The sequence below is a fragment of the Salvelinus alpinus genome, chromosome 14, assembly GCF_045679555.1.
Source record: "Salvelinus alpinus chromosome 14, SLU_Salpinus.1, whole genome shotgun sequence".
NCBI lineage: Eukaryota > Metazoa > Chordata > Actinopteri > Salmoniformes > Salmonidae > Salvelinus > Salvelinus alpinus.
In genome coordinates this window covers 54,031,946-54,047,924 of record NC_092099.1, presented here as the reverse complement: position 1 = coordinate 54,047,924, position 15,979 = coordinate 54,031,946, and the positions used below count along the sequence as shown (strand labels likewise).

At 40.7% G+C, this 15,979-nt stretch overlaps 1 protein-coding gene across 1 annotated transcript; it reads right to left on the bottom strand.

Annotated features, from left to right (window-relative positions):
• Positions 1–959: 959 nt before the first annotated feature.
• Positions 960–13,902, bottom strand: LOC139539095 (very-long-chain (3R)-3-hydroxyacyl-CoA dehydratase 2-like). The gene is made up of 7 exons (XM_071341847.1): positions 13,721–13,902; positions 11,962–12,079; positions 10,761–10,779; positions 10,080–10,168; positions 9,494–9,615; positions 8,215–8,393; positions 960–1,582 (listed from the first exon to the last, which is right to left on the bottom strand). Exons 1-7 carry the CDS (start codon positions 13,843–13,845, stop codon positions 1,503–1,505), a joined length of 732 nt encoding a protein of 243 aa, XP_071197948.1. The 5' UTR covers positions 13,846–13,902; the 3' UTR covers positions 960–1,502.
• Between the last annotated feature and the right edge of the window lie 2,077 nt (positions 13,903–15,979).

Below are 15,979 nucleotides of genomic sequence, written 5' to 3'. Positions count from 1 at the left end.
TCCTGATCGAGTCCCACAGACAGGGATCACTACTCAAACACAACCTGGACACTTTTTTTGTAGGCTAACAGGTATTCATTTGGATGTGAACAGTAACTGCACTGCATGAGCATTGACTGCTCAAAGAACCAGATTTTCATTTCAGCTACTAAATTGTTGTAGAACAATTGTGAAAGACAACCTACATTTTGTGGACTTAAAAATGGTTCTACAACAATTTAGTAGCTGAAACAAAAATCTGGTTCTTTGAGCAGTCAATGCTTGTGCAGTGCAGTTACTGTTCACATCCAAATGTACTCATATGCAAAATAATTTCTCAGTTAACTTCTAAGCCAGGGAGATGGAAAGAAACTCTGAACCACACACAGAAACACCTGACTGACTCCCAGCTCTCTCTGTTTGTTGTTAGATTTAACTCATTGGAAATGCATGACTACAAGCTCTGTAATTCAATTGGCTCCCGTGTCTACGCAAGCTTCCTGTCGATCAGTTCATGTCCTGGCACCCTACCATAGTTCAACACAAACCTTTAATGAATAAAAAATGAATTAATTGTCCAAAATGGCTCGTGGGTGGTTTGCTTTGAAAACATATTGAAGAGCTATGTCCACCAGTGTCTTGGTCCAACATCACACAAAGACAACCTTTAGTTTTAAAGCTTAAATCAAATAATTGAGTTTCCTCTGAAAATATACACAAGAAAGCACAAGTACATTTACAACTGGTCCACCTATCAATGTACTATCCACTCTAGGTCATGGAGGCCTACCCCTACAAATCAATAACCAACCCACAATCAACATTAATATATTCATGTAAAGAAACCCAATGGTCCAAATAATGTCAACACACAAAAAAAATCCTAAACATAAAAGCAAGAAGCTATCTTATGACAATAAGCACTCAGTTACTTCAGTTAGTACGTGAGTATTTGAAAAGAAAACTATGTAAACACAGAATAAAATAAAAATTGTTTTATTACACCAAAACAGGGAATGTGATCAGAAGTTCTGCAGATTAAAATAAAGGAGTAGGTCTCAGAAATAAATGACTCAAATCATTTAACAGCATAGTGCTCAGACTAATATGGAACCTTCTATCTTAACAACAATAACAACTATTCATTTGAGCACAAGGCATTGCTGTGTCCCAAATTACACTTTATTCCCAATATAGTGTCCAACTTTTGACCAGGGACCATAAGGCTTATAAAGAAAACAAAAAGCAGTTTGTATATTGTAAATGACTTGAGCATCTGATTAACCAGGCAACAGTCCAAAACTGAACCAAGTGATTACCAAGAACCATTGTTAGAACGATCGTCCCCATTACCCATGTTATTTTCTTGATCTGAAAAAGAGATGTCTTTCTATGATATTTCAACAAGCAGACATAAAAAAATAAAAATAAAAACATGCTTGACCAATTTAAAAGGTTCTCGTCTTTTTCCATTCCTGCCCGTGTCATGACGTGATCAGGCTGCTGTGTGTCATTGTGTTTGTTTACTCTGTTTTGTACTCCTCCACATGGCACAAGACTTTCTTCCTCTGACGCATCATGTGGAAGTAGAGCTGAGGAAACACTGGAAGGAAAACAGTCAGATCAACAACAAGGAACCATAGAGTCATACTCAGATCTATCAATTTAAGTGTGTTGACAATAATACATGGGATTTTTACAGTGCTAACCCTTTTTTCCTCTTCCAAAAAATTAATTAATGAGCAGTTTCATAAAATGATGAATGCTAAAATGGGTCACCATAAGATCTAGAGCAGCAGTATAACCTTTTCTAGCATGAAAGGTACTAAAAAAAAAAAATGAAACGTTGACTGCTACTCTTTTTTTATAGCTTTCAAATAGGCACATTATTCTCCTCTACCCTGAAACTCTTTCCCGGGTCCTTGGTATAGAAGAGATGTGTTCTGTCAATATACTTTACCTGGTAATATAAATGGTTAATAAACAGTATTTGGCATGACAGGCCCCATCAAATTATCTTTGTATTTTCCAGAATTCTGTTTTCTCAGTTTGATTTTAGTTTTTTTTTACTCTCAATATAACAATTATTCATACAGAAAAAACAAAAATGTATGTTCCGAGTCCACATCAATGCTTTAAATCACATTTTTTAAGTATGGAAAAAATAAATAACAAAATGTTGATTTTTTGGGGTGTAATTCCCCATTAATTGAGCATCTATCAAGAGAGGAATGTGTCAGTCTAGAAAGGTTTCTGCTGTTAGGACGACTGTTTCAGAAAATGTCATGGCAGAGTTTGCAATACAATGGCCACCCAAATTGATACAATGAATCATGATATAGTTCTGTCAGCCTACTTTGCAGTTTACACTTAATTGAGACAGTTTATAGGGAACGTCTTTCCGTCTACCCACAAGACACCCGGTTTTCACTACCTGGCTATTTACGGACTGATAGACAAACTCGCACCAAACAGACAGGCAGGCAATATTGATGGAAATGAATTGGCAGATATTGTGTTACGTTTAACTTTAAGCCAATAGTGGCTAACCAGAGGTGGGATAATGTCATTGTGGCTTTGATTGGATAGTAGCCGGGAGCTTTATGTTTATGACAGTTTGCCATGGAACACATGAAAAAAAAGGCATGTACTTTCAGATTTGATTGGTGAGCTACTCGTAGGTGGGCTGAGCTCGCAATCTACCTGTTGGAGACCCCTGATCGAGAGTAAGCAAGCACGAAGTGCAAGGTAGAATATTACAATTCACAGCACGAAGCTGATTCACCTTATACATAGCTAGGTCTTTCCACGAATAGAGTGCATTTTGGGTAGTGTAACTTGGTAAAAAAAAAAGTTTTAAATCACCTAATTTTAACATTCTGTCATAAAGAGCATATGTTCAACTCCATAAAAAAAACATGTTCCCCCATCTCAGGGGTTAAATAAAATAAAAATACTATAGTAATTGCCAATAAAGCGGCATTAAAGAAACAGGCTTGACTGTGACAGTACCGACTGACAGGGTTGAGGTTTTCATCTTAAAAATCAGCCATAAATCCCCTTGTGACAGGGGGAATGGAAGCTTGTGTGCAACAGGGAGGGGCAATTGAATGCAAGCTTCACACGTTTTTAATAAAAGGATCAGACCCTTTTTTTCAATTCTCACCTCAAATTACATACCCAAATCTAACTGCCTGCCTGTAGCTCAGGACCTGAAGCAAGGATATGCATATTCTTGATACCATTTGAAAGGAAACACTGAAGTTTGTGGAAATGTGAAATTAATGTAGGAGAATAACACATTAGATCTGGTAAAAGATAATACAAACCAAAAAAAAATGCGTTTTCTATTTTGAAATGCAAGAGAATAACCATATAGAGTTAGGATCTAGGTGTAATTTTGATTTTGTCCACAAGATGGCAGCAGTGTGTGCAAAGTTTCAGACTGATCCAATGAATATTTACATCACTACACAATATTTTGTATCAAGTCTGCCAGGAGTTTACCCAAATGTGCCGAATTGGTCAATTTATACATTTTCAAATACATAACTATAAAGAACATACAAAAATGCTATGGTAGTAAAACATTTACACTCCCAGGAATGTCATACATGAATAATTAGCTTCCCTACAGAAAATACACCAACATTCACACATCTAGATGGCCGGGCAGGGTGGGTGTGGAGCCAGAGACAGCAGTTCAAACTGTAGACCCTAGTTCCTACTTTTGAATATAAAAATGGATTTTATCAAATAAAACTATGCTACATTTTATCTCTGGGACCCTCAGGATGACAAATCAAATCAAATCAAATTTTATTAGTCACATACACATGGTTAGCAGATGTTAATGCGAGTGTAGCGAAATGCTTGTGCTTCTAGTTCCGACAATGCAGTAATAACCAACAAGTAATCTAACCTAACAATTCCACAACTACTACCTTATACACACACACAAGTGTAAAGGGATAAAGAATATGTACATAAAGATATATGAATGAGTGGTGGTACAGAACGGCATGGCAAGATGCAGTAGATGGTATAGAGTACGGTATATACATATGAGATGAGTACTGTAGGGTATGTAAACATAAAGTGGCATAGTTTAAAGTGGCTAGTGGTACATGTATTACATAAAGATGGCAAGATGCAGTAGATGATATAGAGTACAGTATATACATATGAGATGGGTAATGTAGGGTATGTAAACATTATATTAAGTGGCATTGTTTAAAGTGGCTAGTGGTACATTTTTACATAATTTCCATCAATTCCCATTTTTAAAGTGGCTGGAGTTGAGTCAGTATGTTGGCAGCGGCCGCTAAATGTTAGTGGTGGCTGTTTAACAGTCTGATGGCCTTGAGATAGAAGCTGTTTTTCAGTCTCTCGGTCCCTGCTTTGATGCACCTGTACTGACCTCGCCTTCTGGATGATAGCGGGGTGAACAGGCAGTGGCTTGGGTGGTTGTTGTCCTTGATGATCTTTATGGCCTTCCTGTGACATCGGGTGGTGTAGGTGTCCTGGAGGGCAGGTAGTTTGCCCCCGGTGATGCGTTCTGCAGACCTCACTACCCTCTGGAGAGCCTTACGGTTGTGGGCGGAGCAGTTGCCGTACCAGGCGGTGATACAGCCCGACAGGATGCTCTCGATTGTGCATCTGTAGAAGTTTGTGAGTGCTTTTGGTGACAAGCCGAATTTCTTCAGCCTCCTGAGGTTGAAGAGGCGCTGCTGCGCCTTCTTCACAACGCTGTCTGTGTGGGTGGACCAATTCAGTTTGTCCGTGATGTGTACACCGAGGAACTTAAAACTTTCCACCTTCTCCACTACTGACCCGTCAATGTGGATAGGGGGGTGCTCCCTCTGCTGTTTCCTGAAGTCCACAATCATCTCCTTTGTTTTGTTGACGTTGAGTGTGAGGTTATTTTCCTGACACCACACTCCGAGGGCCCTCACCTCCTCCCTGTAGGCCGTCTCGTCGTTGTTTGTAATCAAGCCTACCACTGTAGTGTCATCCGCAAACTTGATGATTGAGTTGGAGGCGTGCATGGCCACGCAGTCGTGGGTGAACAGGGAGTACAGGAGAGGGCTCAGAACGCACCCTTGTGGGGCCCCAGTGTTGAGGATCAGCGGGGTGGAGATGTTGTTACCTACCCTCACCACCTGGGGGCGGCCCGTCAGGAAGTCCAGGACCCAGTTGCACAGGGCGGGGTCGAGACCCAGGGTCTCGAGCTTGATGACGAGTTTGGAGGGTACTATGGTGTTAAATGCTGAGCTGTAATCGATGAACAGCATTCTCACATGGGTATTCCTCTTGTCCAGATGGGTTAGGGCAGTGTGCAGTGTGGTTGCGATTGCGTCGTCTGTGGACCTATTGGGTCGGTAAGCAAATTGGAGTGGGTCTAGGGTGTCCGGTAGGGTGGAGGTGATATGGTCCTTGACTAGTCTCTCAAAGCACTTCATGATGACGGAAGTGAGTGCTACGGGGCGGTAGTCGTTTAGCTCAGTTACCTTAGCTTTCTTGGGAACAGGAACAATGGTGGCCCTCTTGAAGCATGTGGGAACAGCAGACTGGGATAAGGATTGATTGAATATGTCCGTAAACACACCAGCCAGCTGGTCTGCGCATGCTCTGAGGACGCGGCTGGGAATGCCGTCTGGGCCTGCAGCCTTGCGAGGGTTAACACGTTAAAATGTTTTACTCACCTCGGCTGCAGTGAAGGAGAGCCCGCAGGTTTTGGTAGGGGGCCGTGTCAGTGGCACTGTATTGTCCTCAAAGCGGGCAAAAAAGTTGTTTAGCCTGTCTGGGAGCAAGACATCCTGGTCCGCGACGGGGCTGGTTTTCTTTTTGTAATCCGTGATTGACTGTAGACCCTGCCACATACCTCTTGTGTCTGAGCTGTTGAATTGCGACTCGATTTTGTCTCTGTACTGGGACTTAGCCTGTTTGATTGCCTTGCGGAGAGAATAGCTACACTGTTTGTATTCGGTCATGCTTCCGGTCACCTTGCCCTGGTTAAAAGCAGTGGTTCGCGCTTTCAGTTTCACGCGAATGCTGCCGTCAATCCACGGTTTCTGGTTTGGGAATGTTTTAATCGTTGCTGTGGGTACGACATCGTCAATGCACTTCCTAATGAACTCGCTCACCGAATCAGCATATTCGTCAATATTGTTGTTGGACGCAATGCGGAACATATTCCAATCCGCGTGATCGAAGCAGTCTTGAAGCGTGGATTCAGATTGGTCGGACCAGCGTTGAACAGACCTGAGCGCGGGAGCTTGTTGTTTTAGTTTCTGTTTGTAGGCTGGAATCAACAAAATGGAGTCGTGGTCAGCTTTTCCGAAAGGGGGGCGGGGGAGGGCCTTATATGCGTCGCGGAAATTAGTATAACAATGATCTAGGGTTTTTCCAGCCCTGGTAGCACAATCGATATGCTGATAGAATTTAGGGAGTTTTGTTTTTAGATTAGCCTTGTTAAAATCCCCAGCTACGATGAATGCAGCCTCAGGGTGTGTGGTTTCCAGTTTACAAAGAGTCAGATAAAGTTCGTTCAGGGCCATCGATGTGTCTGCTTGGGGGGGAATATATACGGCTGTGATTATGATTGAAGAGAATTCCCTTGGTAGATAATGCGGTCGACATTTGATTGTGAGGAGTTCTAGATCAGGTGAACAGAATGACTTGAGTTCCTGTGTGTTGTTATGATGATCACACCACGTCTCGTTAATCATAAGGCATACCCCCCCGCCCCTCTTCTTACCAGAAAGATGTTTGTTTCTGTCGGCGCGATGCATGAAGAAACCAGCTGGCTGCACCGACTCCGTTAGCGTCTCTTGAGTTAGCCATGTTTCCGTGAAGCAGAGCACGTTGCAATCCCTGATGTCTCTCTGGAATGCTACCCGTGCTCGGATTTCATCAACCTTATTGTCAAGAGACTGGACATTGGCGAGTAGTATGCTAGGGAGTGGAGCGCGATGTGCCCGTCTCCGAAGCCTGACCACGAGACCGCCTCGTTTGCCCCTTTTACGGCGTCGCACAGGGTCGCCGGCTGGGATCAGATCCATTGTATTGGGTGGAAGGCAAAACACTGGATCCGTTTCGGGAAAGTCATATTCCTGGTAGGAACGATGATGAGTTGACGTTAATCGTATATTCAGTAGTTCCTCCCGACTGTATGTAATGAAAAGATATGATTACCTAAGATTACCTGGGGTACCGATGTAAGAAATAACACATAAAAAAACAAAATACTGCATATTTTCCAAGGAACGCGAAGCGAGGCGGCCATCTCTTTTTCGGCGCCGGAAGTATCCGGTAAATCAGAGCAAGATTACTGAATTTAAGTACATTGTTTACCTTCAGAGGAGATTCAATCAAACCAGTTGCTGTGGTAAAAGTGTTTTGTTGTTGTGCACTATCCTCAAAACAATAGCATGGTATTGTTTTTCTGTAATAGCTACTGTAAAATTGGACACTGCAATTAGATTAACAGCTTAAATTATTTTCTGCCCATATAAAACATGTCTATGTTCCGGAAAGTTGGATGTTGTACACAACTTTTTCCGGTCACATTATCGCATATTGAGCAACAACAATCCCGGTTTAGGGACACCGATCCTGTAGAGGTAAAAAAAATGTCTAGCCTATCTATGGGTAACAGGGTTGACATGTTATGCTTGACGCACTCAGTTTACCACCATTAAACACCAGAAAATGAGCAAAAAGAGTAGAACCAGCTCACCTGCTTTTACACTATGATGTTCAATGTTTCTTTTGAAAAAACTATTTAAAAAGGAATAGCTTCACTATATTAAAACGAGAGTTCAGTTCACGTAACAGGGTTGACCTTAAAATGAGGGACACATGTAAATTAATCACATGATGAAATCAATAAAAATCTTCAGAAATGACTGCCAAAGCAAGAATATAACTAGGGCTTTACAATGATGGTGAAAACTTGAAATGTGGTTAAGTGGGTTAAAAATCGTCCTAGAAGTCAGAAAAACATGGCGGAGGTACTTTAGCAAGTCTTTTTTCATATAAAAAAATCTGATTTATTGAATTTTCCATGTGGTCACTTCATTTAATATAACAGGCTTTTAAAATGCAATATTGGTGAACAATTTCTACTTAGAATATCAAAGGGATGCAAAATGTACTCTATTCATGGAACAACCCAGCTACAGTAGTACTGTACATCAGTGGTGTATTGTGGTGGGTAGGAGAGAGACTTACATGGAATGTAGGAGACCATGGTGAGGATGAGGAAGGTGTGGTAGTCAAATGAGAAGTTGTACTTGTTGGGAAGGGTGACAGAGTAGAGGCCTGTCTTCTGAACGTAGGGCAGGGCTGCATAGACAGTCAGCAGTTCGCCAGTTACTCCCATGGGGTACAGCACTAGGAAGAATGTGTACCTGGAGAGATTTTATTTCATTTTTTAGAAACCCTTTATTGGCACCATTTAGCTACTGGAAAGAGGGAGAGGAGGCACCACTGGTAAACAGGGACTAGCACACCAAATTGGTAGCTCATGAAGATAACACTACAAGTTGCTTGTAGTAGTAACGCTGTAATTACAATAGTAACATTGTATTATCATTAGTATTTGCATTATAATTGCATAGTAATGGGGTGTGAGACCTGCTCTAAATCACTGAGAGGCTAATCTTGGCACCCTTAGTTGAATTTCTCGCCTATGTGACGCTACCTGTCATATACCTCAATCTGCCTTTGAAAAGCAATTTGAATGTGAAAAGAACAAAGCACCAGAACATTGGCCGACATTGGGAGAAGATTCATCTACATTTGCCACCAGGCAACAAAAGAAGGTCCTTCCCCACCAGTAGGCCTACTGGAGCTCATTAAGACTTTGTTGCCATGGTTGTGACTGAGAGAAAATATATTATGGAGGTGGAGTGTCATAACAGTTTCAAACACTCCCATGTTCCATCATTCTATATTTAACTTCCATGGACATATAGAATAAGAAAGCCTCCAAGGACAAAGTCAAAGGCAAAGTTTCCCCTACCAATTAAAATATAGCTTTTGTTTTGCTTTATGGCCTTAGACTTTTAGTGAATAAATAGAGGGGTGTTTTTGGACCCACATGTTAAAATGATACAGATCATTACGCTGTATTTATTACATCCTATTCGATTAAATGTGAGTGCCTGTGTCATCCACCTGTCCAAGTCAAATCAAATGTTATTAGTCACATGCGCCGAATACAACAGGTGTAGACCTTACAGTGAAATGCTTTCTTACGAGCCCCTAACCAACGATGCAGTTTAAAAAAAAAACCCAGATAAGAATAAGAAATAAAAGTAACATGTAAAAAATAAGTTACAAATGCAAAGAAACGAACAAAAAAAACACAATTGGTTGGGGACACGTAAAACTTCAGCCTTCTTCTCCGGCGCCAGGGTTATGCCATAGAGATACATAATGCATTCAAAAAATTATATTGTATCTTCAAATATAATGATTGTGTTATATTTCATTATGTGAGCCTTACCGTGCCCATTTGATGAGGTAGGGCAGGTGGTTGAGCAGACTGAAAGTGTAGAAGGAGTAACGGATGATCTCTGTGATGGTCCAGGCTGACACAAAGAGCAGGACACTGTCTTCATTCTGGACCTGTAGGGACCACACAGGCACCAGACAAGCATGAGGGTGGGAAACAGGAAGCACTCTAGCAGGAGATAGACGGGGGTTATGGCAGAATCGTGCAGTTTGTAGCACCCACTACATACAGCATTCTATAGTAACGTTGCATCTCGTGACAGGCATGGAGACAGAGACATGTCAGCACAAGTTAAAAAGCTAAACTCAGTCTTGGTAAGTTAACATAGATTCAAATGCTCACAAACATATAGAACGTTTGAATGTTTCAGAGCTCACAAGCATGTCAGTGTTATTCACCATGTTGATTTCAAGCATGTTTACCATTTCAGGCTCACAGACCTTAGTGTCTCCGCAAAGCTCTTTCTTTGGGACGAAGACAACTGCTGACGTAAAAAGGACTTTATAAATAAATGTCATTGATTGATTGACACTGATGCACATAGAGAGAAGGAATAAGAGAAAGAGAAGAGACGTACCTCTCGAACACTGTGTGTCACGGCCCAGGTGAGGAAGACTCGTGACAAGACCTGAAACCCTGTTAAAACTACTGAGGATGGCACGATCCCTGGAGCAGGAGAAGACAACGGTTAGAGAAGATGTATCACCTCAGTTTTACCACGTTTTAGAGCACGGTGGAGAAAATGATATGAGAAAATGATATGATTTCAATTAGCCAATCAAGAGTTGACTACAAATAAAAAGTATGCTACAAAGAATGATAAATAGGTAGCAAAACCTAATGCACAGTAGCAATATTCGCTCATTCAAATACAGTAGCATTCAACTGTATAACTCTATAGTACATGAGAATACATGCTATGGTGTGGCATCTGTGTTTGGCCAGTAGGGAGTAGCAGAGAACAAGGCCAAGTGTAGACAGACAGCTGCAGTATGTGAAAGGTCAGGTTTAGCTTTAAATCCCAGATAATGAGTAGTGGACTGTGAACCTGGAACGCCACGACCACAACGTAGCAGGGCCAGGCTGTTATCAGGCTTAGCTTATCCACCATCTTCTATATAGACTCTGAGCTGAGGGAATGGCTTTTTGTAGTAGGCCTATAGGTCCACATGCCTGGTTTAGTCATAAAGAAATACCACTATGTGGTCACCCTTGAACCTGTATGGGACTTTCAACAGGAGCAGAAGAATGAACTTACCTACTGCACAGTGCAATATCTGAGGGGAAAAGAAAATAACTTAATACATAAACACAACACATGGTCAGTGAACATACTAAACATGCAATATAATTTCCTAGATATTTGTCATATTGTCATAATTGTCATAATAATGTTGCAATAACACAGCTACGGTATACTGTATGTAAAAAGTCCTCAAATTGTTCTTCAATGAACCATATATAAAAATTTAAATAAGATGTTTGTTGGAACACAATAGATATGTGCACCAATACAGTTCTTTCCACTAGTCAAGGAATAGATAATAGCCTACACTAGTCTCTAAACCTAATCACAGCACAGGAAATGGCCAGTGTTTGAAGACGTTTTTATGAATGAATGGAGTTAGTATGACAGAGGACAATTACCCGGTAGACAGAGCTGGAGTTACACTAGGCCTAATCCCTTATCTCTGTGTTACAGTGTGGCTGGCTGGAGAGGATCACATTAACACCCTACTAGGCATTTGTACTGAGTAGAGTAGGACAGAGGGGAAAGGCCAAGGCCATTCACTATGGAGGAGTTTCTATTTCTTTTTAAATGTAACAGCACTTAGAGACTAAACATTCCTGCCATTAAGTTGTATTCGTACAGTAGGGGACATACCCAACTCACCACCCACAGAAAGCGATGAGTCTGTTCTATTTACCCTTCTCTGAATAAAAGCTTGTATTCAGTGGGGAGAAAACGTTTGGAAGGGAGTGAAATTCACATGTTTTTATTAGTCATTTAGCAGGCGCTCTTATCCAGAGCAACTAGTGCATTCATCTTAAGATTGCTAGGTGAGACAATAACATATCACAATCATAGCAAGTATATTTCCCCTCAACAAAGTATAAAAATACATTGCTGTAAGTTTGTTAATGTTTTTAAATAAGGGGGGGGCACTACCGAAACAGATTTTCATTTTCTGTTGCATAACGTTTTGCTAGTGTACCTAATGAACATGACCCAGGTCTGACCTATACAACAGAGACTCGGGGGGGTATTCATTACGGAAACCATTTACTGTTTGGTTCTTAAACGGAAGCAAATGGAACAAAACAGGGAGGGACCTACCTGAATTTGTCCAATAGAAACTCTCGTCTGTATTTTTAGTTTAGAGTAAACGTTTTCTGTTGCAAAACGTTTTGCAACAGAATCGGCATAATGATTACACCTTTGGCCTTCAGCCACTCACCTCCAGAAGAGCTCCGGTCTGGAAAAACTTCAGTGGTTTCTCTATAGAGTAGTACAGGCCGTGGTAGCTGCCTCTGGCCAAGTAGGCCCGCACCAGGCCCACGGCTATGACCAGCCACCTGGAAGAACACACACATTTTCAGTTAGGTCATTTAGCCAGGATAGTCCACTCGGTAACAAATGTCACTATTGTCCAAGGAGTCCTGGGTGGGAATATGTTTCTGATATAAAATAATAGCCTCAGTTTGCTCTTAGAGGACAGGGTAAAGCAAAACAGTCCAACCACGCAGAACGGAGGCCCAATACATAGATAGAAGGAGCATCTGCATAATAATATACTTGAATAGGCATGATTGGTATGAGTGACTGAGGTTTTGAACAGATAGAAACTCATCTACTAAATAAAGTAATAGATACTGAGCAGGCTACATAGCTCCTGAAAAGGCGGGATGTACCCCACTGTAGCTGGTATTCAATAGACAGAGAAAGTATGACACAGGGAAAATATCACCTCACCACACAGGAAACAGAGGGGGGGGGCATTTCATATTACTCTGTAAGTGATTTCATTACACTCCATTTAGTATGAAGTTTGGTATAGTTACATAAGACAATGGTTACTTAAGGCAAAAAAAGGAGGGCGGTTGGTAGGGGTAGATGAGTGGGAGTATAACGTGAACGTCAACTTTAGCATCTTTTCAACTACAACTACTTAGCTAAGCCTTCACTTAACCCTAACCCTTTAACCTAACTTAACCCTAACCCCTAGCCTAGCTAACATTAGCGAGCTAGCTAACGTTAGCCACCTAGCTAGAATTTGTAACTTCTCATCCATTTTTCAAATTCATAACATATAATACGAATTGTAATTCGTAACAAACCATACGAAATGTAACATATCATACTAAAATCTGTGTCTTGCATTTACATACTCAATAATACAAAATGTTCTGAGACCAGGTTGTGTAAAGTCACCTAACTGGTCAGGATGGGAGAGCATCCATAATTCTGCACTTGTGCAATTTCTTTCACAACAACTTTGTGTCATAATAACCTAAGTGAAATCAGAGATATTGCGAGCACATTTTAGTCAAAGCAATACAAATATGTATTTAATGTAACCAATTATGATTAGATTAAAACTACATGCAGTAAAGAACAATAGGTATAACTGTACATAATGACACCGTGGGCGCCAATTGTTTCTTGAAATACACCATTCACGGGATTACAGTACATTTTATTTCACTAGGCAAGTCAGTTAAGAACAAATTCTTATTTACAATGATGGCCTACACCGGTCAATCCCGGACGAGGCTGGGCCAATTGTGCGCCGCCCTATGGGATTTCCTTCACAACAACTTTGTGCCATAATAACCTAAGTGAAATCAGAGATATTTCCAGCACATTTTAGTCAAAGCAATACAAAAATGTTTTTTTTTTTGTATTTTAGACGCTCACTCGGCAACAATGTAACCAAAGACACAGACAATTGATACATTCCCGACGAAGGAGGTTACAAAGTAACAACACAGAAGTTCAGTGTGTGGCTGAGTTGATTTGCTACAGTGTAGCTGAAGGCAGCACAATGAAACGAGGCATTATTGTGCAAAATATCCATAAAAAACAGTTCGGGATCGAGTCTCGTAGCAGGCGCGTGTGTTCTTCCCAAGCCATTCACTCTGGCATGTCATACACGCTTGCAACCAATTGTCGTCAAGTAGCCTACAACAAGAAGTGTATCAGAATTGTGTACATACCCAGCTGTCATAACCACGTTATATATAACCAGATACGCCGTAGCCAGTGCACCCGGTCCCCTCTTTTTCTTCGGGGCCACATCACTGTGAGCCGTCTTCGTGGTCCCCATAGCAGGTGCCGACATGACTGAAACCCACTTGGCGCTGCCGGATAAGTGTGCCCCATGGTACTAGTATTCTACAAGCAGCACAAACTGTGACGTCACTTTTGTATGGTAATGAGGAAACCTTCTAAATAAAAGCCTGCATTTCAAAACATTGCAATGTGGATAACTCATTCAAATGATATTGAATTGTAATCAATAGCTACGTTTATTGTGACAACAAGAATATGCAATAAGTAAAGAAGAAATATGGTTATAAAAAAAACATTTAAGACCAATAATGAAAAAAATACAATAACACTGGTATGTTGCGAATATTGGGCTGTAGAGAGAAAAATGGTCTACCTGTCTCAGCTCAAAGTGGGGTGGGAAATACTCAGTAGGGTCTTTACTAACCAAATATGCTTAGTTTTGGAGAGGGACTGTGTCATACATACCAGCAGCACTTCATTCTCTACCCCTTCCATAGCCACCAATGCAATGCACTGTAATAGACTGTACATGGTATACATATTGGCTTTTAGAGAGAAAGCTTGTACCTGTCTCAGCTAAAGTGTATGGGAAACTTTAACTTTAACACTCTTATGTTGCTTACCCGGTTTGCTTCCAATGTGAAATAAAATGAAAATTTAGACAAAGACAAAATGTAAACAATGATGGAATGGCATACATGTAAACAACCCAGATTAATTTAATGGCGATGGTAATGGGTTCATCTTTACAGATTTAAATCAGCTCAAGGCCAGCCTTGACATGTGCCAAAAAATGCATATGGAAGCAAGCACAATATGAGTCTGAAATACACTTTTCACCTGTTTTATACTTTATTTAAAAAAAATGTTGTTTTAACTTGTGCTCCTTCCCTTGTGCTCCTTCCAACCTCCCTTTCAATTGCTGGGTAGAATTTCCAAAATAAATCTCTAATTTGATAGGCCTACCTGTAAAAGGGGAGGGGTGTCATATCCCCTCAACCAGTATGAAAGAGAATTAAAGGATACACTACTTCCCCTTCAGAAATACCTGGCATTACAGTATCTGGTACTTCATGGATGTGACACTTAACTATTCATTTTCTCATCGGTGCCCCAATTTAATGCCTTTGCTGACCTTGAAAGATAATCAAGACAATGTTGCTTATAAATAATCTTGTCTATGTTATTACCCTTTTAAACTAGGTAACAGGCCTTTACTCTATACCAGTGTTTCCAAACCCTGGTCCTCGAGTACCCCCAACAATACACATTTTCATTGTAAGCCTGGAAAAACATACCTCATTCAACTCATTGAGGGCTTGAGGATTAGTTGACAAGTTGAATCAGGTGTGCTTGTCCAGGGTTACAGTAAAAATGTGTACTGTTGGGGGTACTGGAGGACCAGGGTTGGGAAACACTGCTCGATACGGCAAAACTTCATAGATAAGACTTGTAAATAATTTTCTCCATTGCTGTTCAGAAAGTGTGATTATACTGTGTCCTAGCCTGGTTAATATTCATTACATTTCTTATTTTGATTTAAAAGGTTGCTTTTGTGTTTATTTTCTTTTTTGGTGTATTGTTTTCAGGACCGTGGATACTGCTGGGTCATTTAAAGCTGTGTTGCTGGATATGTACGACACCGTCCCCCTCCAAAACAAACCATATTTGAGGTTTTCCCACCACACTGAGACAGGTGGAATAGTTCTCTACAAGCCAATATGTATCCCATGTACAGTCTGTTACAGTGCATTGGGGGCTATGGAGGGGGAAGAGAATTAAGTGCTGCTAGGTATGTACGACACAGTCCCCCTACAAAACAAACCATTTTTGGTTAGTAGAGACCCTACTGAGTATTTCCCACCCAACTTCAGCTGAGACAGGTCAAAAAGCTCTCTCTACAAGCCAATAAGTATCCCATATACCGTGTATTGCAGTGAATGGAGCGGGTGGAGTAAGGAGTCTACAAGTACTCTGTATTAAACCCGTTGCCGAGCACAGGAGACCTATTTAAGTTTTACAGACTATATTGAGTAATTCCAATAACATATATTTGTATTTCATTAAAAGTGTATTTCTTTAAATATAGCCTACCTATACAATAGCTTCCAACATACCAATATTTTGTGTACACTTTCAAAATAAATGCTGGTATAAGTAATACATTATTAAAAATAAAATAC

Bases quoted from the DNA above. Each gene is read 5' to 3' on its own strand.
- LOC139539095 (XM_071341847.1), bottom strand. From the start codon at position 13,845: ATGTCGGCACCTGCTATGGGGACCACGAAGACGGCTCACAGTGATGTG. The intron at 12,080-13,720 runs GTATGTACACAA...GTGTTCTTCCAG, and splicing joins AACGTGGTTATGACAGCTGG to GTGGCTGGTCATAGCCGTGG. The intron at 8,394-9,493 runs GTAAGGCTCACA...AAATCTCTCCAG, and splicing joins TACCTCATCAAATGGGCACG to GTACACATTCTTCCTAGTGC.